Genomic DNA, 22979 nt, shown 5'->3' on the forward strand with positions numbered 1-22979 from the left:
CATCCATACCAGCCTCCTCTCTCCATGCCACTGATATTATTCATGGGAAAGGTGAAGGCTGATACAGCTTGGCACCAGTGACATTGCAACTCATTTCTACAGCAGGATGAACTGGAGCAATGTGAAATAAAATGTCTTGCTCAAGAACACAACACACATCCTGGTCCAGGAATCGAACTCTGTACCTCGTGATTCTGAGCCCGGCACTCTAACCACTGAGCCATGCACCTTATTCTGAGACCCTCTTCAGTCACGACACAGACCATGGGATTGCACCTAGAAAGTTACCCTCCCAGGCACAAGTCCGGGCAAGGTTGTTTATAGAAGACCAGTAGTCACCCATGCATACCAGCATCTCCTCTCCACACCACCAGTGTTATCCAAGGGAAAGGCAAAGGCTGATACAGCTTGGTACCTGTGACATCACAACTCATTTCTACAGCTGAGTGAACTGGAACAACTTGAAATAAAGTGCCTTGCTCGAGAAAACAACATGCACCCCTGTCTGGGATTTGAGCTCACAACCTCACGATTGTAAGCTCGATACTCTAACCACTGAGCCATGCGCCTTCACTGAGCCATGCGTTTCACATGCACCTTATTAGAAACCTAATAATTCTATTCAGTATCATACTGTCTGTGTTCTCTCTGATCAGTTGCTGATCCTTTATAGAGCTCAGGAGTACATCACATTAAAGTACTGTTCACACACTTGGGATAGTTCTGTTGCTCTACACCAGTGATTCTCAACTGGGGTCCATCAGCAAAAATGGCTGAGGAACACTGCTTTGCACGAAATAATCATAGAATACCCCACTCACAACAGTCTCTAGCACAGGTGAGGTTAGTTTTAGCATGGATGCCCTTCCAAATGCCAACCATGTTACAATGTGGACTGGATGTTTTTAACATGGCACCAGCACTGGCAGGGTAACCAAGTAACTCACAAGACAAGGAATGATGAGAGAGGTAGGGGCATTTGAGGAGAGGAACTTGTGTCAGACAGAGGATGAAAGGTTAAAGTGTGACAAAGAGACAGAAAGACAGAAGCAGGTGTCTTGTCACCTGCTTCTGTCTGTCTGTCTCTCTCTTTGTCACACAACAGAGAGGGCATTAGAGGAGGTGATCCAGTAACAGATGATGAAAGGTTAGAGTGTGACAGAGAAATAGAGAGGCAGAAATAAATATCTTGCTATAGAGGAGGTACATGGTTATCTGGCGTGTGTGTGAGAGAGAGGTACAAGAAAGAAGCCAACACGATTTGAGTGTGGCCGTTGCCAGTACTGCCTGACTGGCCCTCGTGCTGGTGGCACGTAAAAGCACCCGCTACACTCTCAGAGTGGTTGGCGTTAGGAAGGGCATCCAGCTGTAGAAACTCTGCCAGATCAAGGCTGGAGCCTGGTGCAGCCATCCGGTTCGCCAGTCCTCGGTCAAATCGTCCAACCCATGCTAGTATGGAAAGCAGACATTAAACGATAATGATGATGATAAAACCTAAGGATGTGGCTATAGAAATATTTTAGTTACTGTTTGCTATTATTCTTTAGGTCAGGTAATCTTACAATCATTTTAGAGTATGAATGATAAAAATTACAAGTTTAAAAACCTTGTATATATATATTTTTTCTCTCTCTTGCAGCTGCTAAGGGCTTTCTTCATGCCAGTCATTTCTGTTATTTGATGGCACAAGTTCACTTTGGCATTTACTCTAAAAAGACATCAAAGATTGTCCTCATTGGTTCATCTCACAGGTAATAATATATTGTTAATATTGTTATACTATTTTATTCTTTTACTTGTTTCAGTCATTTGACTGCGGCCATGCTGGAGTACTTATTCTTTGTAAGCCTAGTACTTATTCTATCGGTCTCTTTTGCCGAACCGCTAAGTTACGGGGACATAAACACACCAGCATCGGTTGTCAATCGATGTTGGGGGGACAAACATACACACACACACACACACACACACACATATATACATATATACGACGGGTTTCTTTCAGTTTCCGTCTGCCAAATCCACTCACAAGGCTTTGGTCGGCCCGAGGCTATAGTAGAAGACACTTGCCGAAAGTGCCATGCAGTGGGACTGAAGTCAGAACCATGTGGTTGGTAAGCAAGCTACTTACCACACAGCCACTCCTGCACCTATATATGTTATATATATGTTAAATATACATAACTATGTGTATTAAGATGTTGCTTATAATTTTTATTCCTTATATTTCCTAGTTTATCTTTGAAAGAGTTTGCAACCAATGAAGCCATTCAATGCACTGAAATATTTGAATATGCCCAGTCTTTGGGGAACCCTCTCTATTTTTTACCTTCTTTTCAAGTAAGTACTTCCATATGCATTTCTAAAACTCTCATTTTGTCCTTATGTTTCTGTTTTATGTCGGTACTTTTTGTGAAATGATATTTTTTCCATTTTGTGCTTTCAAGATAAAAATTTGTTCTTTTAGCTTCTTCCCTTCATCACACTTCTAGCTCAGCTAAATAAAAATTATATCTTGTAAACCACTAAGCTAGTTTAAGGTTTTTAGCTTTTAACTCTTCCACAATGTTGCCCACACTGCTCTATGTAGTAAGTTTAAAAAGTTGTTTCTCTGTTTTTTTTTCAGGATATGGTGTAGTTTTGCAATACTTAACACTATATCTATTCCACTTTCCTTTTATTTTTGACATTGTTGGCTCTTATTAAACCATTAGTCTTGATCAAGTTCTAGATTTTAGACTTCTTTAATGTCTACTCCCATTAGTTTATGTTATATAAAATCTAAGGTATTGGTTCTTGTACTACCATAGATAATTTTTCTATTCTAAAAAGTGACTAATTCTGTCGGATGTGATTTATTATACGGAAATTAAGGAAAGTAGCTTTATGTTATTGAATGGAAATATAGTGAATGGAAATTTATTGAATGAAAATTTTACTGTCCTTTGTTTGGAAAATTGTGACTTGTTAATGTTGTATTTTGTAATTTTCTTTTTAGCCATACAAATTATTATATGCCTGTCGCCTAGCAGAGTATGGATTGACCCAAGAGGTAGGTTTTGACTCTTGTAGATATAAAGTTTTAATGCGTGCTTTGTTTTCAATTAAAGTATATTCCTCATTTGGCAATATTGAATGTCAGTTGAATTAAAGAATTTTATTTGATTATAATCCATCTTTTAGAAACAATAACTTAGTTTAAAGAAGTGGTAATAAAAGTGTTAATTACAAGCTAAAATAAAAGGGGTGTATTTATACTTGTCAAAGTGAGAAAAGTTTTATAATTAATACTTTGTCATCTATGTTTAGATGAAATTGTTCTGGGATTTCAACTCTGTTATATTTTCAGTGTCAGTATAAGTTCTTTTTTATATATATATATATATATATAAACACACACACACACATAAAAATAAAAGACAAGGCATAAATATGTCATAGAAATATGTAATGACCATTATTTATGCCTTGTTTTGTATATCACTCAGTGTAAAAATCAGTATAAATGGAACACAACCATAGACTTACAATATAGAATGGTAATGAACTATAACCTTGGACCTGCCACAAGAATACGCAGAGTTATTTACTAATCTAAACAATATTGTTATCATAGTGTACTAAAAGGGAGCTTATAAAGTATTTTGCCTGAGTCATTTTGAAATGTAGCATTCTAATGAAATAGAAATATAGGAATATTGCATAAGAATAGTAAAACTTCATATCTGGAATATAAAGTTATCAATAATGGTGTTGTATTTTTAATTTTTCTACAGGCATTGCATTACTGTGAAGTGATAACATTATCTGTGATAAGTAACCCAGTTTGCTATCAGTTAACTGTGGTTAAGGTGCTAAATGAGGTAAGTCTTTGCATCATTAACTTCATCTTCTGCATTATAATTTATCAATTTATTCTTGTATATTTGGAATAGAATTTGTTTTAATTTGACATGCCTCAAACTTTGTGTTGTCTCTAAAATCAAAGTATTGGGTCATCCCATAAATAATACGTTTTTTTTAAAAAATACTTCTTTTATTTTTCAAAATTAAGATAAACAAAGTTCTTTTTTAATCTAAAATATACTCTCCTTCATTTTCTACAATGCTCTTCTAGCTATCTGGTTGACTTGCAAGGACCCTCTTCCAAAATTCACTTTTCTGTGATGAAAAATACTCCTCCAGTACTGTTCTGATCTCGCCTACAGAATTCATATCTTTTCTGTCTGAATGATTTTGAAGACTGTGGAATAATTTATAATCAGAAGGGGCAATGTCTGATGAATATGGTGGGTTGGGCATCGTTTCCCATTCAAACTGCTCCAGCCTTTGGAATGTCTTTCTTGCTGTATGTGGCTTCCTGATGGAAGAACTCCTTTTGTCTTGAAACTAAAGATGGTGGTTTTTCTTCTAGCATTGACTTTGAAGTCAATAAATGTTCAGACTTTGCAAATGATTGTGAAGGACCAGAGAATTTGATATAATTGTATTTCCAGGCTTTTTCTTAGAGTTTCATCATCATTACAAAAGCCTTTCTTAAATTTCAATTGAAGTTCAGTCAAGAAGCTTAGGCTGAATTTAAAAAAAAAATTTCTGGTTATGGGAGAGTTGTTCCCAAAGTAATAATTTCTTTTTCAGAAAAACCTAAGGAGAAAATATGAATTTGTTAACGTTTTTTTTTGTAGATCTCCAATCGCCTGAAGTGTTATGATCCTCAGCATTTACAGCAAGGAGATATGTCTGATCCAGTTTGGTTACAACAGTTGGGAAACATCTGTAAAAGCTTTGAAGTTAGTAAAAGTTTTTGTTATTAATGTTTTTAGTTCTTCTCTGTCGTAGCCAACTAGATAGAACCAGTAAAAGACTTAAATATTTTTAATCTTCTGTAACAAATAATATATATTTTTTAAATATTTGTACTTTCTTTTAACATAACAAATTTAATGCTTTTTTCACAAAATCTAAATTTACCAATGGTATTGTAAGTACCAAATTGAACCAGAAAATAGAAACATACAATGCTCTTCATTGTTAATCTATAAATTTTCCAGTTTCTTCCTCTCATTTTATCAAGAAACTAGCAGTATCGCCCGGCGTTGCTTGGGTTTGTTTCGACCCTTTAGAATTGGAATTTTTGAAAAGTAAAAATTTTGCATTATGTAGCTTGTTATTCTCTTTAAGTGAGCATTTTTCTGTTTGAAATACACCGAAAAATGGCGACACAGCAGTAAAAAAATCGTAAAATATAGGGATTTTCATAGAAAAAAGCACCTTTTTGATGTAAATAATTTTTTGTGTTAACATGGTCCGATTTGAATTTTATCTTCTACGGAGTGAAGAGCAAGCCTTCTTCTATCATCATACTCTCAATTTTGGTCTACTTGTGCTGCAGGGTCTTGGAGGAGATAGTGTTAGTTGAAGGCTACCAAACCTGCCACACACAGACAACTTCAGCATTATATATAGAGATAATTGAAATTATGTAAACATTGTTTGAAGATTCAGATGAAAGTACTATATTTAATAAAAATATTTCATTAATAAATTGTTGTTTTTTTATCATTTTTGACTTTCCATTCACAGGAAGGCGCAATACAACCATTATCTGGTTCTGCTACACCATTAGGACCCCAAACAACGGCAACTAGCAGTGAAAGTGGAGAAGTGGCAAATTACCTAAATAATATGCAAGATTCTTTGGTGTCTGGCTATTCACAAGGAGCGATGGGAAGTTATATTCAAGATCAACAGTGGGGTGCACCCGGTATCTCAACTGAGGCTGGTTACAGTGGAGAGCAACATCAACAGCAGCCTTTTCTTGAACAGCATTTACCTAATAATAATTATTTTAACAATTCAGTTAGTGCACAACAACACTCTCAGCAACAAGTACTACAGCATCAACAACAATATCAGCAACAACTAAATAGTCAACAACAGTTTCATGGAAATGCTGGTAAATACCTACAAACAGTTTTCTTTCGTACCATTTTAATTACACTTCTTTAAATACATTTAAACACTCTACATTGTTAATCCGATTTGTTTACAGAATCTCTTTATCACCATTACTAATATAATATTAATGCCTCTTTTGATAGACACTGAATATATATATATATATATATATATATATATATATATACACACACATATATATATACTGGCACTTGTACTGGTGGCACGTGAAAAAACATTCGAGCGAGGTTGTTGCCAGTGCTGCTGGACTGGCTCCTGTGCAGGTGGCACATAAAAAGCACCATTTGAGTGTGGCCATTGCCAGTACTGCCTGACTGGCCCTCGTGCCGGTGGCAACGTAAAAGCACCCACTGCACTCTCAGAGTGGTTGGTGTTAGGAAGGGCATCCAGCTGTAGAAACTCTGTCAGATCAGATTGGAGTCTGGTGCAGCCATCTGGTTGGCCAGACCTCAGTCAAATCGTCCAACCCATGCTGGTATGGAAAGCGGACGTTAAACGATGATGATATATATATATATATATATATATACATACAGATGTGTGTGTGTGTGTATAAACCTTTTGTTGTAGAAATATAAACATGGCAAATTTAACTACATCTCCCAAAACAGAAAAACAATGATGAACACCTTTAATTGATTTTTGAACCTTAGTGCGTTCTCATCAGAGGTGTCTACATCATTTAACCAATCCCAGAGAAATAAGCAGCCTGTCTTTTTATATACACAACAAATCCAGTAGATTCAGAGAACTGTTTATATATTCTGGCTGTAAAACCAAACCAAAATGATATGCAAGTGGGATTCTGTCCCTCAATGCATGCACACCGACTGCAATGACCTGTTCAACTTATACCAGCATGCAAAGCTAATGAAATGATGAGATTTATACACCTACACTAAGTTATTTCATATATATGCTAGATTACTTTGTGTGTGTGTGTGTGTGTGTGTGTATATATATATCATCATCATCATCGTTTAACGTCCGTTCTCCATGCTAGCATGGGTTGGACGGTTCGACCGGGGATCTGGGAAGCCAGAAGGCTGCACCAGGCTCCAGTCTGATCTGGCAGTGTTTCTACAGCTGGATGCCCTTCCTAACACCAACCACTCCGTGAGTATAGTGGGTGCTTTTTGCGTGTCACCGGCACAGGTGCCAGGCGAGGCTGGCAACGACCACGATCGGATTGGTGCATTTTACGTGCCACCGGCACGGAAGCCAGTCAAGGCGGTGCTGGCATCGGCCACGATTCGGATGGTGTTTTTTATGTGCCACCGGCACGGAAGCCAGTCTAGGCGGCACTGGCATCGGCCACGTTCAGATGGTGCTTTATATATATATATATATATAGAGAGAGAGAGGATGCAATCAATAAATTGTTGCCATTTTATAGTTTTAATTTTGTGCATGTACATTGTTTGTTTTTGATTTTGTCTACTACACAGTATAGTAGGATCAGTTGGGCACAGTACTTATTCTTTTGGTATCTTTTGCTGGACCTCTCAGGTTTAGATTAGTGGTAACATCCTAGTAGGCTAAGTTTCTCACATAGATTTGTCACATTTATTCTTGTGATTCTTATGTCCTTGAGGAAAATGTGTTATCCACAACCAATTTAAATGTTAAGACTTTTTGCATGTTTGATGAAAGCAATTGAAAAGTGCTTTTGTGAGCATTCATTTGCTATAATAGGATTATAATAAATTATATTTGGAGATACTGATATTGAGGAGAAAAAAAAAAGAAGAGAAAAATAAACATTGTCAAAGATAATTATAGCCTAAGATAAGAAGAGTAATGTGCCTTGCTAAATAGCAGCCTTTGATTCTTAACTCATTACCATTGTACTTCTTATAACATATTCTTTTACTAGCTCCAGTCAGTGGACTGCATTCATGCTGGGGATTTTTACTAGAAAAGCTCTTAGTTGATTATAGCAATCACAGATTTTAGTCAAGCACTTATTTTATCAGCTTTGAAAGTGAACAGTAGGCCAAGTCAGTATGGTGCAAAGGGACATAATCAAGGCAAATCAAATACTGCAAGGTATTTTTTATTTAGTTCTCTGATTTTGCACTCTCACTCTGTACATACATCAATGACTGATGCATCTGGATACATCTTCAGTGATGTGCCTAGTATCTTCGAGTGTTTCGAGTCTTACAACATCATACACCCTCCTCCAGGTGACCCAGGTGGGGCTGATCAGACCCCAGCTTGTGTCCAGATGGCCAGTTAGCTAACTCATGGCTCTCCTCTTTTGATCTACACCCTTCTTGAGGCCCCCTTTGCTGCATCAGTGGTACTGCAGATGGTCTTCTTCACTCCTTCAATGCCCAAACTGTGGAAGGCTCTGGTCAGGGAATGGGCTGCAAAACCCCTGTATCCAACCTCCACTGGGAGACACCTTGCTCTTAAGGACTTGGGCATGCCTCCAGCAGTACCGTCCTTCACCATGTGCCCCTGTGCAGCATCTGAGGATGTGTTCCAGGGTTCCTCGTTTGAAATACAATGCACATGGTGGTGTCTCTGCTATACTCCATGTGTACAGGTTTGATGGGTTTGGAAGCACATCGTACACTGCCTGGATGAGGAATTTAATGTGTGAGGTTTGGCTTTCCACAGCTCAGCCCAGGTCACTTTCCTCTTGGCCACATTCTCTCATCTTGTCCAGGCTCTCGGTTGCTTCATTTCCACTGCCTCACATGTTCTCATTTCCTCCACTGCAGCTCTCACCTCCTCGTGAACAAGGCGGTGCCCTTCTTTCCCACTGGTGTTCGTTTGAGGAGTTGGAAAGTAGCCTAGCCCAGCTCTGCCTTGTGTGACCACTCCTACAATTCTCCTTTTGGTGCAGCCTTGCCTCTGCCTCTTGAACTGCATCCTCTGCTCTTCACTTCCTGTCAGTCCTCACTTGGATCCCTGCTTTAGCCACCTTCAGATCACAAGAGTTCCTGTACTGGACCACTTCTCTGGATCTTGTCACCTTGAATTCCTCTTCCAATGATTTGAAGGGCAACTGCAGTTTGGTGTTGTTGCTGTAAAGCGTGATGCTGCTCAGGCTCCTTGGTAATCCAAGCCATCTCCAGAGGTGGTTGCTGACCCTCCTCTCTCAGGTCTCTACTGTTGAGATGGGGATTGCATAGACAAGGAGGGACCACAGGATCCTGGGAAGAATGCTGTGTTGGTAGACCCAGGCTTTGAACTTCCTAGGTAGGCCTGACTTGTCCACGGATTTCAGCCAGCCATCCAACTCAGTGCAGGCTGACTGGATAGATGTAGTATCTCTCAATGAGCTGTTGAAAACCTTGCCCAAGCTCTTGACTGACTTCTCTGTGATTGCTGGAATGGCTAACTTCTTGATCCCAAAACTATGCATGCGCACACATATATATTCATTTGCATAAATGCTTATGACTGGCTTTTACTGATCCCATTTACCAAATTCTATTCAAAAGTCTTTTGTTGACTTGAAGCTATGGTAGAGAAAAATACCGAGTGTCACACAGTGGACTTTAAGATGGGAACATGAGGTTGTGAAGCAAACATTTTAATTATACACTAAAGTATATAAGTTCAAATATTTTTGTATGAAGATTCATTTTTCTGTTTCTAGTCATTCAGGTTTCATTCCTTGTAATATTTTATTATTTATAGAATATTCCTATAATTATACACAACAACAACAACAACAGCCACAAGAATCTATGTATAACTATCAAGAAGAAACAGATGGACTTCAGAATTCAAATTATCCCCAGAACGAGCCTGATAGTAGAATCCATGCCCCTCAAGGTAAGACATTGTTTTTTTTTTTTTTTTTTATCCTTTAATAATCAGAATCCATTTATTGTGTTGGCACAATAGCAAATTCTTGTGTTTAAAATGTTAGCTGAGAGAGAAGAGGCACTTAAGCTTTTGTATGGTATGGTCTTCTTGACGGGTGTCAGTAATGTACTTGACTGTCAGTTTGAAAAACTGGAGGTCAACATCTGTTGGTAAAATGTGGGAGAGTTGGGATTCTCGAGGGTGGTGAGAATGGTTAATAAAAAAAAATGCTCTGTGCAGAATCTGGCAGGTAAAGCATAGTAGGTAGGTTGGGTAGATTGAGAAGACCTGGATGTTTCTCAGAGTTTTATGTGTATGCGTGTGTTTGTGTGTGTCTTTGTCTTGACATCACATGATGGTTGTAAATAACCATCACCATCATACAAATGATGTTGCTCATTTTTAGTCTTCAGTGAAAAACATGTCTGGCTATGGAAACATATTACCTTGTTTAGAATCAGCTGAACATTGGCAATAGGAAAGGTATCTAGTCAAAGAAAATCTGCTTAGTAAATTTACATCTGACCCATGCAAGCATGGAAAATGGATGTTAAAAATGATGATGATACATATTGCCAAATTTGCAAGCCAAAGATGAAGCTTTTCTCTATATTTGATGCAAAAAAAGAATTGAAATCCTTAGTTATTGTTTTTTTTTTTTACTGTTTCACATTTGTTTTTCCATACTAGCATGATTTGTATACAGTTTTTATAGATTTGGACATCTGCTTGCTTTCAAAGCTATGATTTTTATTGTTGATTGCTTTTCCTAATACTATCATTTGAGTGAAGTTGTTGCCAGTGCTGCTGGACTGGCTCCTGTGCAGGTGGCATGTAAAAAGCACCATTTGAGCATAGCTGTTGCCAGTACCGCCTGGCTGGCCCTTGTGCCAGTGGCACATGAAAGCACCCACTGCATTCTCAGAGGAGTTGGCGTTAGGAAGGGCATCCAGCTGTAGAAACTCTGCCAGATCAGATTGGAGCCTGGTGCAGCCATCTGGTTCGCCAGCCCTCAGTCAAATCATCCAACCCATGCTATTATGGAAAGCGGACGTTAAACGGTGATGATGATGATAACTATTAAAATCTAAATTGAGAAGTAAGTTTGAAAGTGACGTCTGTCAGACAGACTGACACAATCAGAGTTGTATTTGTATTCATTACTATGTCTTCAGCAGTCAGATGCCTCAACCACACAACTGTCATCTCTAAAATTTCTAATGCTACCTTATTTAGTCTTCTATGCAAAATAAATGTGAAACAGTCAGAAAGTGAAAATAAATTAAAAGATTTTTTTTTGTTGTAAAAGGTTAGGAAAAAAAAAATCACTGAGAGATTCTTTATGATAATCTATTTGTTTCTGATGTTTTTATAGAGACAGTTGGATCTGATGCCCATCTTGGAGCTGGAAATATTACAAGTGATAATCAAGCATTTGGCAGTCAAGAACAGCAGGTTTCAGCCATATCTGGGACACAGTCTTGGGAAAAGCCTTTACATCCACCCCAAGCTCAAAATCTAACCCAAGGATCTAATTCACATTCTGAAGAAGGAGTATCTGGAGATCAAGTAGGTTCTTCAACAACAGACACAACTAATTCTGAAGGAGGTGGATTTGATTATTTTGGAAGCAGTACACACAAGGTGAGCAACCAGTTGTAGTATTTACGAAAATGAACTATTCCACTCCTCAAATGAGACAGCATTAGCAATTGATGGCATCTCAGTATTAAGATTTCCTTTTTTTTTTTAATTTTATTAAAGTATTATAATAATGGGTTGTTTTCAAATTATTATCATCTGGGTAATTTTGTGGAATATATTTTAATTTTTAACTTCTCCAAAAGCTTGCAGATGTATTGCGATGTTTTATTATATTCAAAGATTTTGGCGCTTTGTTGTATTCTGCAAATCATTGTGACTTTTAAAAATTCAGTTGAGAAGTATTTTCTCAGACATGGCGATTATATTATCTTAGATGAATAACAACTTTGTCTCTGTTATAAAACTTGTTTACGTGTATTCTAAAATTTTATGGAAATATTTTATTTTAGAAAAGTATATCAAATTGTAAATAAATAAGCAAATTCTTCAGAAACCTTGTTCGCGTTTTTCATGGCCTTGATTATTTTATAAAAGATAAAATTACTGCATTACTAATAAATGATTTCTGATATGGGATACACTGGTTATGTATATATATATATGTCAATAAGAAGAAAAGATTTGCTTGTAAGGCTAATGACTTAGTTGATGTTACATGAACTTTTGATGTTATAACAGTTCTGAGATTAAACAGAGCGTGCAACCTTTTAATCCTTCATTTGTGGATAAAATTGTTTCTTAAATATATTTGCTTATAAAGATATTTTCAATAATAATAGAGTAGAATGAGGAGCAGATAAAATGCATTGCTACTCCTATGCAGAAAAATGTTATATAATTTTTTTCCTGTGACCCTAGAGAAGCAAAACAATTTAATTATTTATTATTCAATTACATCCAAAAGTAAAGTTGAAGCAAAACTTTTGTTGATACCTTATAGAGAAGGAGAACAGCAAATCTTTGATAATGTAACTGTTGCACTGTCAAAGAACTCTACTAAAAATGTTAGTAGGTTTAGCTGAAGTGCATATTATATTTATTTAGATTTATAGTATTGGAGAATGTATCTTTTTTTTTTGTGCTGTTTAGTATAGTTATCTTTTTTTCAAATGTTCAACTTAAATTTCCATACATTCAGTTATACTGTTTATCTTTAAAGAGTATGAAGTTAATTATTTATATTTCTTTTGCTTTTGGATTTGATGTTATAACCTTTAAAATTGTGTTTATAATTAACCTTCCAGTTAGTTAATTAATTATAGCTTAAAAATGTGGTTACTTAAGTAAGGAATTAGCTTATTCTTTTGAGGAAAGCTTGTTTGTACAACATGGTTGATGATACAATAAGCAATGTATTATCTGAAGTCCACTGATTATCATCAAGATGGTGGTATGATGTATCATCATTGTTTAAAGTTGGAGATAGATAGAGAGAGAGAAAGACATACACACACACACAGAAGTACAGTTTGAGGCTGAAATCAATAGAAGCTGTAAAGGAAAGAGAGTTCTATTAGAAGAGCTTCTAATTTCAGAATCAACATGGATATTTCATTAGAATTTAGCAGAGAAACAAACTGATGCTAAATGTTTGTGTGAAAATGATGAAGAATTTAGTAAAGTAATTTTGTCATTATTAAGCTGGTGTTTGGAACATCAATTAACATAATATTTTGAAAAAAAGCTTTTCATTTAGATCACTTTAATACAGGAAATTTGTGCCATAGAACCAGGCATGGTCTTCAGATTGCTTGGTATCAAAAGGGTTATAGCAGAAGAACTTTCTCACCTGAACTTTTTTACAAATGGAACTGTCAGAAAGTTTGTCCCTGTGATAGTAACTTAATGTTATTATTTGATGAATTTCATTTACCCAGGTGCAAAATAGAACATGAATTTATAATCTATTTTGCACTGATGAGCTGGCAGAAACGTTAGCATGCCAGGTGAAATGCTTAGTAGTATTTCGTCTGTCGTTACATTCTGAGCTCAAATTCCACCAAGGTTGACTTTGCCTTTCATCCTTTTGGGGTTGATAAATTAAGTGCCAGTTACACACTGGGGTCGATGGGATCGACTTAATCCCTTTGTCTGACCTTGTTTGTCCCCTTTATGTTTAGCCCCTTATGGGCAATAAAGAAATAAGAACATGAAATTGTGAAAAAGTTTTACTGATCTAAATATATGCAATGACTAAGAGCAATTCTAAGTATGTGTATATCTGTTGGCCTAAATGTTTTGATATGATCAAAGTGATGAACATGCATTGCTTGTAACATAGGGTCAGTAAAAGGAAATTTTCAACTTTGAATTGAGTAACATTTTTGAACACAACATTTTTGCTCAAGAACACAACACACTGCTCAGTCTGGGAATCAAACTCACTACTTCATGATTGTGAGCCCGATGCTCTAACCACTGAGCCATGCTCCTTTATGTGTGTGTGTGTGTGTAATTATATATATATATATATATATATGTGTGTGTATATGTATGTGTTTATATGTGTGCATTTTATATATCTATATACATAAATATGTAATGTATATCTATATATACAAATGTGTAACTTCTGGTCATTATCCAATTTTTATTGGAGATATTATATGTAAAGATCATTAAAACCCTTTTGTACCTGTATTTTTAACAAAGATATAGTGACTTTTTCAATTAAATTTCAAAAAGAATCTGGAATCTAGCTTGGCTCAGTACTCCTTACATCATCATCATTTTACATCAATTTTTCTGCGCTGGCAAGAATGGATGGTCTACACCAATGCAATATCTCAGCACTTATTGCTGTCATTTGCCACTCCTTTCGTAAAATTCAGCATCCTGAGATCAGAATCCACTACTATGTTTCATGTTTTCCTTGGATTTCCTTTTCCAAGCTCTTTCCACCTGGTTCTTTACTAAATTGTTATTTTTGGCACGTAAAAAGCACCATCCGATTGTGGCCATTTGCCAGCCTCGTCTGGCACCTGTTCCGGTGGCACATAAAAAACACCCACTACACTCACGGAGTGGTTGGCGTTAGGAAGGGCATCCAGCCGTAGAAACATTGCCAGATCAGACTGGGCCTGGTGCAGCCTTCTGGCTTCCCAGACCCCAGTTGAACCGTCCAACCCATGGAAAGCAGATGCTAAATGATGATCATGATGATGATCTGTATCAAAGCAGTCATCTTCTTGCATCATTAATTCCTCTATTTAATTTATGAGAAAACTTTGGTGGTGTGTGGAACACATCTTACACAAAGTATTGTAATAGTAAATCTAAAATTTTCGAACTGAAAAAAAAAAAAAAAATCTTCTCAGTTACTATTGACTAAAAACATACTCATTTACTAAGATTATATTTGTGTTGATGTAAATGTAAATAAAAGTCAGTGTTTCAGCTGTTTGGATGAGGTTCGTAATCTGAAGAATTATCTTATGTAGTATGATAGACTGGTCTTTTATTCTTTTACTTGTTTCAGTCATTTGACTGTGGCCATGCTGGAGCACTGCCTTTAGTCGAGCAAATCGACCCCAGGACTTATTCTTTGTAAGCCTAGTACTTATTCTATCGGTCTCTTTTTGTCGAACCGTTAAAATACGGGGACGTAAACACACCTGCATTGGTTGTCAAGCGACGTTGGGGAGGACAAACACAAACACACAAACATATACACATACATACATATATATATATATATCAAGTGAAAAAATGGTATGGACGATTTGTTTTGGAGTCTAATAATACCATGTACGCCTATATATATATACATATATGCGACGGGCTTCTTTCAGTTTCCGTCTACCAAATCCACTCACAAGGCTTTGGTCGGCCCGAGGCTATAGTAGAAGACACTTGCCCAAGGTGCAACACAGTGAGACTGAACCCGGAACCATGTGGTTGGTAAGCAAGCTACTTACCACACAGCCACTCCTACGCTTTGAGATCAAAAGGATCCATCAGTGGATGAGCTGCTATATCAAGAGAAGAAAGAACAGTATTGATGATGCTTTTTTTACCGCCAAAAGCATTAATAGCATAAGTAAACTGAGTGTTGGTTGATAATTGAAGCTGCATTGGAAGTTTAGTGTCTAATCAAAGGCACTTGATATATTCTATATATTTAGCATTAAATAGAGTTTTATTTAGAATGGTGAAAATGATGACACCTTATAGAGTTGTACAAAGACACAAAATAAACTACACTGTTTTCTAGTTTGGAACTGTGCTCTCTGTTCAGCCTTGAAGAGATGGGCTGTTTCTGGTGCATGTGTATATGTTGGGGCATTTTGCATTGGCTTTCCCATCCAAGTTTTTAATGTTTGATGTGTCTGATGGTGTTACAGCAAGATGGCATTGCAAATTTCACGGCATGATGGATAATTTGTAATAATGTTATACAGCAATAGAGGATCCACTGGAAAATAAACTTGAATTATTTTATGTGATTCAAACTGATAAGAGCTGCACAAGCCAATGTTTTTATTTTTGTAGCTGGTTTTCCATGACTGGATGCTGTTTCTTTAACCAACAGTAGAACTATTACCTTGTCACCCGAAGAACCTTTTTTTTTTGTTTTTTAAAGCTTGTAACGCAATGAACTACATCTAAAGCACCCAGCATTTCCTTTCTCCATACTGATTGTTATCATTTACTTGATAAAATGCCACAAATTTTAAAGAAATTATTAGTATGACTATTATTTAAGAAAAGAGAAATTAAAATATGAAATGACAATAGGTGTTAATGAAAGAAATATAAACGAGAATTCTTAACTCTGTGAAAAGCTTCATACAAGAGCAAAACTTTTTCCATTAAACTTTTTAATTTTTTTCTTAATTAGTCTCAAAATTTATACATAAGAATTTGATGTTGAAGCAATTGCTTTTACAATTGGATGAAATAAGTATTACAGTTATTGTGGAAGTGATATGTAGTTACTTGAGCTAGCTAGAGTAATCTACCTTGTTGATACAAAAGATGCATAACCTGGATTATTGCTGGTTGACCTGGCATATCAGTTTCTTATAAATATTACTTTTCAATCATTGTATTATTAATAATGAAGTATTAACATGAGGCTTTCTGAAAAGATTTATAGTATTTGAAAGACCTATTCAACTTTAACTAATTTGGAAATGCTGATTTTAAATGAATCAGTTTTTTTCTCTCTACAACTTTTTATGTTGTACTGTCTTATAACAAAGAGATCATTTTCTTTTCTCACAACTCCAAGATGAAATATTTAGAATAATACTTTATTTTTACAATACTTTGAAACCTATAGAGGCTTATTAATGTTGAAAAGGTGTTTCACTTGCCTACATGGAAAAAGATCTGTTGGACTGTTCCTGCTAGCTTTGTTTGAGCAAATCTATTATCTAAAAGAAGACTTAGAGACCATATACAAACTCATGATTCTAGATGTTTATTTGGGTTTTGTTGTATCTGGGGAGAGTCATTTTCTTTATATGCCTTATAATATAACACACTCACCGGAAAAATATCCACTTATTTTTATTTTTATTTTCCTAAAATTTTCGTTGCGTCTTGCAACTTTTTCAATAGTCTTTTAGGAAAATAAAAATAAGAAATAAGTGGAAATTTTACTGGTGAGTGTGTTACATTATAAGGCACAGAAAGAAAATTACTCTCCCCAGACACAACAGATATGCTTCAACATACAAACTCATATAAAGGATCATGCAAACCAAATCTAAAAACGAAATATTTGGGTTTTATTATTCTAATAAATTAGATATGCAGAACAGCTTTTTATATAATGGTCTTTAAGAGGAATTTTATATAAGACATTTAGTTTGGATGATAGAATGCTAGAAAAAATATGCTTTGTATCTCCATGGGAATAGTCTCATGAATTTATAAATAAAATACAATTGACCATAAATAGTGGGTTACTCAGAGGTAAAAGTGTAATAGAGATTCCTTGTTGCTTGTGATGTGGATAAATTGCTTTCAATTTTGATGTATCAAATTAAATCCATCAAGAGACAGATTTACAAGAATGAAAAAATATTTTGGCTGAAAGGAAGGACACAATTTGGATGTTATTCATACTTCAAATTTTTACAAAAGATAGCATTATAAAGAGCTAACCTAGTGTTCCACATTATCTAGTTTGATGCTGCACAGTTTAAGTGAAGATCATGTCAGAGTCTATTCCAAGGTTAATAGAATGTCCCAATAATGTACAGAGCTGTTCAGTATGCCCTATTATCATTATAATATACTTATTCTCAATACAGTAGCAAGGAAGATAAGTTCTTTGTGAATTGAATTGCCTCATTTTGATTTTAGTATTTTAGTCAGGAATTGGTCGATTTATGTCAGTAATGCAAATCTTAATTACTAATATACTCCTCACCCAGTAACTTGAGACTGCATGTTGTTATTGTTGTTGTCATTTGATATGATAAGGAAGGAATGGATTTCTTATGAAGTATTTTTTTCTTTTGTAGCCTATCATTGCACCAACACGTTACAGAAATAATCGCCAGCGCACAATATCGGAAAGCAGCAATGTCAGTAATGGCAGTGCCAATAGTGTCAAAATGGCATCACCAAAGAAAACAAATAATGTTTCCAAACCTGTAACTGTAAGTAAAACAGAAAAATTCCTGTCCTATTTGATAAGGTAGTTTATTATGGGATACAAATTTATGTAGGTTTTAAATTGTTTTATATTTCACCATATTCACTTGGATTATTAGGAAAATGCAAGAACCTATCTGTTCACTTTGTATGTTTGGGGTCAGGTGGAATAGGAGATCCTTAAATCATAAACAGGTAGGGAATAACATCGGGAAGGGCATCCAGCTGTGAAAAAGACAATGCCTCAGTAACATATTTGTGTAAGCCATGCTAACATAAAAAAACAATTGTAGTCCTGTGCCAGTGGCACGTAAAAAGTACCCACTACTCTCTTGGAGTGGTTGGCGTTAGGAAGGGCATCCAGATGTAGAAACTCTGCCAGATCAAGATTGGAGCCTGGTGCAGCCATCTGGTTTGCCAACCCTCAGTCAAAATCGTCCAACCCATGCTAGCATGGAAAGCGGACGTTAAACGATGATGATGATGATCTACTGAACAGAGTATGCATTTGGGTGAACTTTTAGAGCAGGTTCTTTATAGCTAGATGTCCTTTCCATTGATAACCATTTAATGATTTGTCCTCCCACCCATGCTAACATGGAACACGGACATTAAATGATGATGATGATAATTATAATTTTTGCATACAACTTCAATAAAAGCTTTATGGTGAAATTTGCATTTAGCATTATAAACATTTACAGTAACTCTGTCATTATTTATATGTTTGACTGGAGGTTATGTAGAAAGCTCTTTTAGTAGGTGTAGATGGCAAATAGAAGCTTTCAAAATCTAGAGTGAAAGGTATTACAGTTTTGGGGTTAAAGATACATACAAAAGACTGTAAAAATGAAGATGTCATCATCATCATTATCATCATCATTATCATCGTTTAACGTCTGCTTTCCATGCTAGCATGGGTTGGACGATTTGACTGAGGACTGGCGAACTAGATGGCTGCACCAGGCTCCAATCTTGATCTAGCAGAGTTTCTACAGCTGGATGCCCTTCCTAACGCCAACCACTCTGAGAGTGTAGAGTATGCTTTTACGTGCCACCGGCACAGGGGCCAGTCAGGCAGTTCTGGCAACGACCTCGCTCGAATCTTTTTACACATGCCATCGGCACAGGTGCCAGTAAGGCGATGCTGGTAACGATCACACTTGAATGGTGCCTTTTACGTGCCACCGGCACGGAAGCCAGTTAGCTGCTCTGGCAATGATCACACTCGGGTGGTGCTCTTAGCACCCTACTAGCATGGGGCCACTGCTGTAAATTATCAATTCTGTAGTAAGTCAGAAGTAGTTGCCCAAAGATGCCAGAAATCTAATAAATATTTTAAAATAATTTTATTTAATTTTTCAAAGAAAAAGAAACAAAATAAAATAAATATTAAAATTATCCTTCACATCCAATGATAAATATATTTTGACTATTTATAGTAAGCTCTTTGCTTTACCAAATATATTTCCTATTCTAGTATTCCAACAGGGTTCTAGTTGTTATTGCAATCTTTATTATGGACAATACTTTTTCCAGCATTAAGGATTAAAACTTCAATCTCCATTTATAACAGTACTATTAACAATAACGATACCTTGAAATCTCATTACTTCAGGGAGAGACCAAGGGTTGGTGGAATAGTTTGAATATATTCAGTCAACTTGGAAGGCAGAAGAAGAATGAAATGATACTTCCTGAAGATAAAAATCCTGCTGTAAGTTGCATTAATTATTTATCCTTAGACAGTTTTAAAATTATGTTACAATTTTTTCTCTGGCATGTAGCTGAAGCCAATTAAAGATAACTAATTTTTAATGTCTCTTCATCAAATTAGCTAAGTATTTGAATATTTATCAAGTCCAAGGTGGTGAGCTGGCAGAATTGTTAGCATGCTGGGCAAAATGCTTAGCAGTATTTTGTCCTTCATTAAGTTCTGAGTTCAAATTCTGCCAAGGTTGATGCTGCCTTTCATCCTTTCAGGGTTGATAAAATTGATGTAATCAAATTAACCCCTCCTCTGAAATTGATGGTCTTGTGCCAACATTTAAAACCAATATTGATCAAGTCCTGTTTTGATTTGGTTGTTTTCATCACAATAAAATAAAAATGAAATCAAAAGAAATTTTAAGGCCTTTATATATAAATAATTAAACTTTTTGTTATACAATGATTTGTATACTCTCACCTCTAGAAACCTGATAATTTAAGAGTTGTACTAACAGTTATGATATTAAAATATGACAAGAGTTGTTAGATTATTTTTTTTTAATTAATAAAAACTTTGCTCTTATTTCATTTTTCCTCTTTAACCCTTTTGTTACACATGGTATTTTGGTATGTGTAGCCAAAAAGGCCGAAGTTTTTTTTTCTGTTGAGATTGAATTTGATGGGTGCATGTAGAAAACAAGGGATAAAGTGCTTAAAACTACTTTATTAGTATGTAAAACTATATATATATATATTATATAGTTTGATATTATATCTACTGAAAGACAATCATGGGTAGACTCTAACACTTCAAAACATGTGTTTCCTTGGACCAATGGAACGACTTCAAAGTCCTTTCAGCTTGTCTCACTTGGACCGATCAATTGGGTGTTGCAAAAAGGGTTAGATACAATCTTTCAGTTATATTTCATTTTTGGAATGAATACTTTTCTAATAAAAATTCAAATTGAAATACTTGTTTTATTTTGATGAGAAGCATCTAGTTGTCAAAGCTGATAAATTTGGTAACCAATTTTTTAACAATTTTTCATAGATTGTTGAAGAGAGAACTGAAGATGTATTCATGTTAATTTTTTTTTTTTAACTCTTGTTTATTTATCAGATTGTGTGGGATGCTGAAAGAAAGAAATGGATCAATACAGGAGAGGAAGAAGAACCAGAAGCTGAGGCTGCTCCACCACCTAAAGATACAGATCTAAATAGAAAACGTAAGATTAGATTCCTGATATTTTGATTACAATACTGATATGATAAACTAGTTGTTTACTTACTCCATTCATAGAATTTTTAAGATTTATAATTTCAGCATCCTAAATGTTTAATTTCTCTCTACCCCAACCTTCAAAAGTAAAACCAGGCCCTAAAAGAATAAAATTGGTAGATTATACATGTAGGACTAGAATGGAGATAGTAAGCAATAATTGAAGGTACTTGGAATCTACAAGAGAATATATAAGTCAACATTTAAAACTTCATACATTAAATTAAGAAATTATTTATTGAAATCGAAATCAAATTCGATGACTGGCATCCGTGCTAATGGAGCACTAAGTGTACCATATGAGCATGATCGTTGCCAGAGCAACAAGCTGGCCTCCGTGCCGATGGCACATAAAAAACGCACCATTCAAGTGTGATCATTACCTACGTCGTCTTACTGGCTTTTGTGCTGGTGTCACGTGAAAAAACATTCGAACGAGGTCGTTGCCAGTGCTGCTGGACTGGCTCCTGTGCAGGTGGCACATAAAAAGCACCATTTGAGCGTGGCCGTCACCAGTACCGCCTAACTGGCCCTTGTGCCAGTGGCATGTAAAAGCACCCATTACACTCAGAGTGGTTGGCGTTAGGAAGGAAATCCAGCCGTAGAAACTCTGCCAGATCAGATTGGAGTCTGGTGTAGCCATCTGGTTCGCCAGACCTCAGTCAAATTGTTCAACCCATGCTAGCATGGAAAACGGACGTTAAATGACAACAATGATGATGATGATTTATATAATGCAGTTGTCTAGGTACAGGCATGCCCATATGCAGTTGTGGCTCTGTAGTCAAGGAGCTTGCTTTTCAGCCATGTAGTTTTGGTTTCTACTGTGTGACACTTTGGGCATGTATCTTCTTCTATAGACCCAGGCTCTCCAAAGCTTTGTGAATGCATTTGATAGATGGAAACTGAAAGATGCCCATCATATATTTTGTGTTTGCGTGTGTCTTTGTGTATGAGTATAGACAGACATGCACCCACAGACATGCATGTATGCATTTTTGATGGTGGCTGTTTAACTTCAGTCCTATCCTTATCAAGTAAACTAAAGGAAGAAAACATAACATATATAAGTATATTATCCAATATTGAAGATTTGGATGCTATTTCTAGCAAGTGGAGCCATTGCATGACTTTTGTGGGCAGTTTTGAGATTGGAAAGTACATTTCTGTTGAATGAATGCACTTCATCTCTTTGTTATAACCTGAAGTTTTTACCCTAGCCAGTAACTTGAGGGTTAGACCATGTCATGAGGATTTATTATTAATTAGCTATATGAAGATAAAATCTTTATTTTGATCTGAAAGACCATTAAAATTTGCTGGGCAATTGTAATATAAAAAACATTATCTCCCTTGGAATATATTTTACAAAGTTGTCTCCCTTAAACAACTAGCTTGCTTTCACACCCGAATTATTTAATAAGTGAGTAACAGCAACAACGACACAACGATAATTTCTTTATTAACAATAAGGGCTCACAGAAAAGAAGGACAGTATTAAAGACAATATGTAAACATAGTGGGTTGTATTATGAAGTGCATGTAAAAAAAAGGAGTAAAAAAAATAAGTAAAGAGAAAATTCCAACAAGGAGTCCCTGCAGAAAGATAATGAATATCTCACAGAACCTACATCACTCTGTTCCATGAATGTAAGCACCCTCTCTTAGTTTTCCTGTCTATAGATGCACGCTCAGAGCTAACCTGTTCATTTGGGCTTTGTTCACTACTCTCACCTACCTTAAAAATTTACTGGAGGGTTGTATTTTCTGCTCCACCCTCACCTTCCTTTCCAAATGGCATTTGGGAAAGTTAATGATGGTTTGGCCAAAGAGGGACATATCCATTTTTAGTCTTCGAATCTTTTCCACCACACTGTCTCTTTTGTGAAAGCCACCAGACGGATAAACTCAGCCAATAGCTGGATCTGTTCTGCACAGAATAGCAGTTGTTTGATGAAACTTCACA

The 22979-nt window shown here is 36.0% G+C and overlaps 1 protein-coding gene and 1 long non-coding RNA gene across 11 annotated transcripts in view; one reads left to right on the forward strand and one right to left on the reverse strand.

Moving 5' to 3' along the window:
• The window catches only part of LOC115219484 (protein transport protein Sec16A), a 163589-nt gene that overhangs the window by 111014 nt on the left and 29596 nt on the right, over nt 1-22979 (forward strand). For all 10 annotated transcript variants that reach the window (XM_036507765.1, XM_029789666.2, XM_029789672.2 and 7 more), the window contains 11 exons: nt 1640-1751; nt 2235-2340; nt 2999-3052; nt 3777-3863; nt 4686-4790; nt 5584-5956; nt 9637-9774; nt 11183-11451; nt 17889-18026; nt 19640-19738; nt 20855-20960. In XM_036507765.1, coding sequence (XP_036363658.1) covers nt 1640-1751; nt 2235-2340; nt 2999-3052; nt 3777-3863; nt 4686-4790; nt 5584-5956; nt 9637-9774; nt 11183-11451; nt 17889-18026; nt 19640-19738; nt 20855-20960 — 1587 coding nt within the window. The remainder of the gene's footprint in view (nt 1-1639; nt 1752-2234; nt 2341-2998; nt 3053-3776; nt 3864-4685; nt 4791-5583; nt 5957-9636; nt 9775-11182; nt 11452-17888; nt 18027-19639; nt 19739-20854; nt 20961-22979) is intronic.
• Nucleotides 853-21160, reverse strand: LOC118765567. Its single transcript, XR_005001427.1, has 3 exons — nt 21150-21160; nt 13423-13427; nt 853-1057 (listed from the first exon to the last, which is right to left on the reverse strand). It is a non-coding gene; the product is annotated as an uncharacterized LOC118765567 (long non-coding RNA).

This window comes from Octopus sinensis, linkage group LG1 (genome assembly GCF_006345805.1).
Source record: "Octopus sinensis linkage group LG1, ASM634580v1, whole genome shotgun sequence".
Taxonomy (NCBI): Eukaryota; Metazoa; Mollusca; class Cephalopoda; order Octopoda; family Octopodidae; genus Octopus; species Octopus sinensis.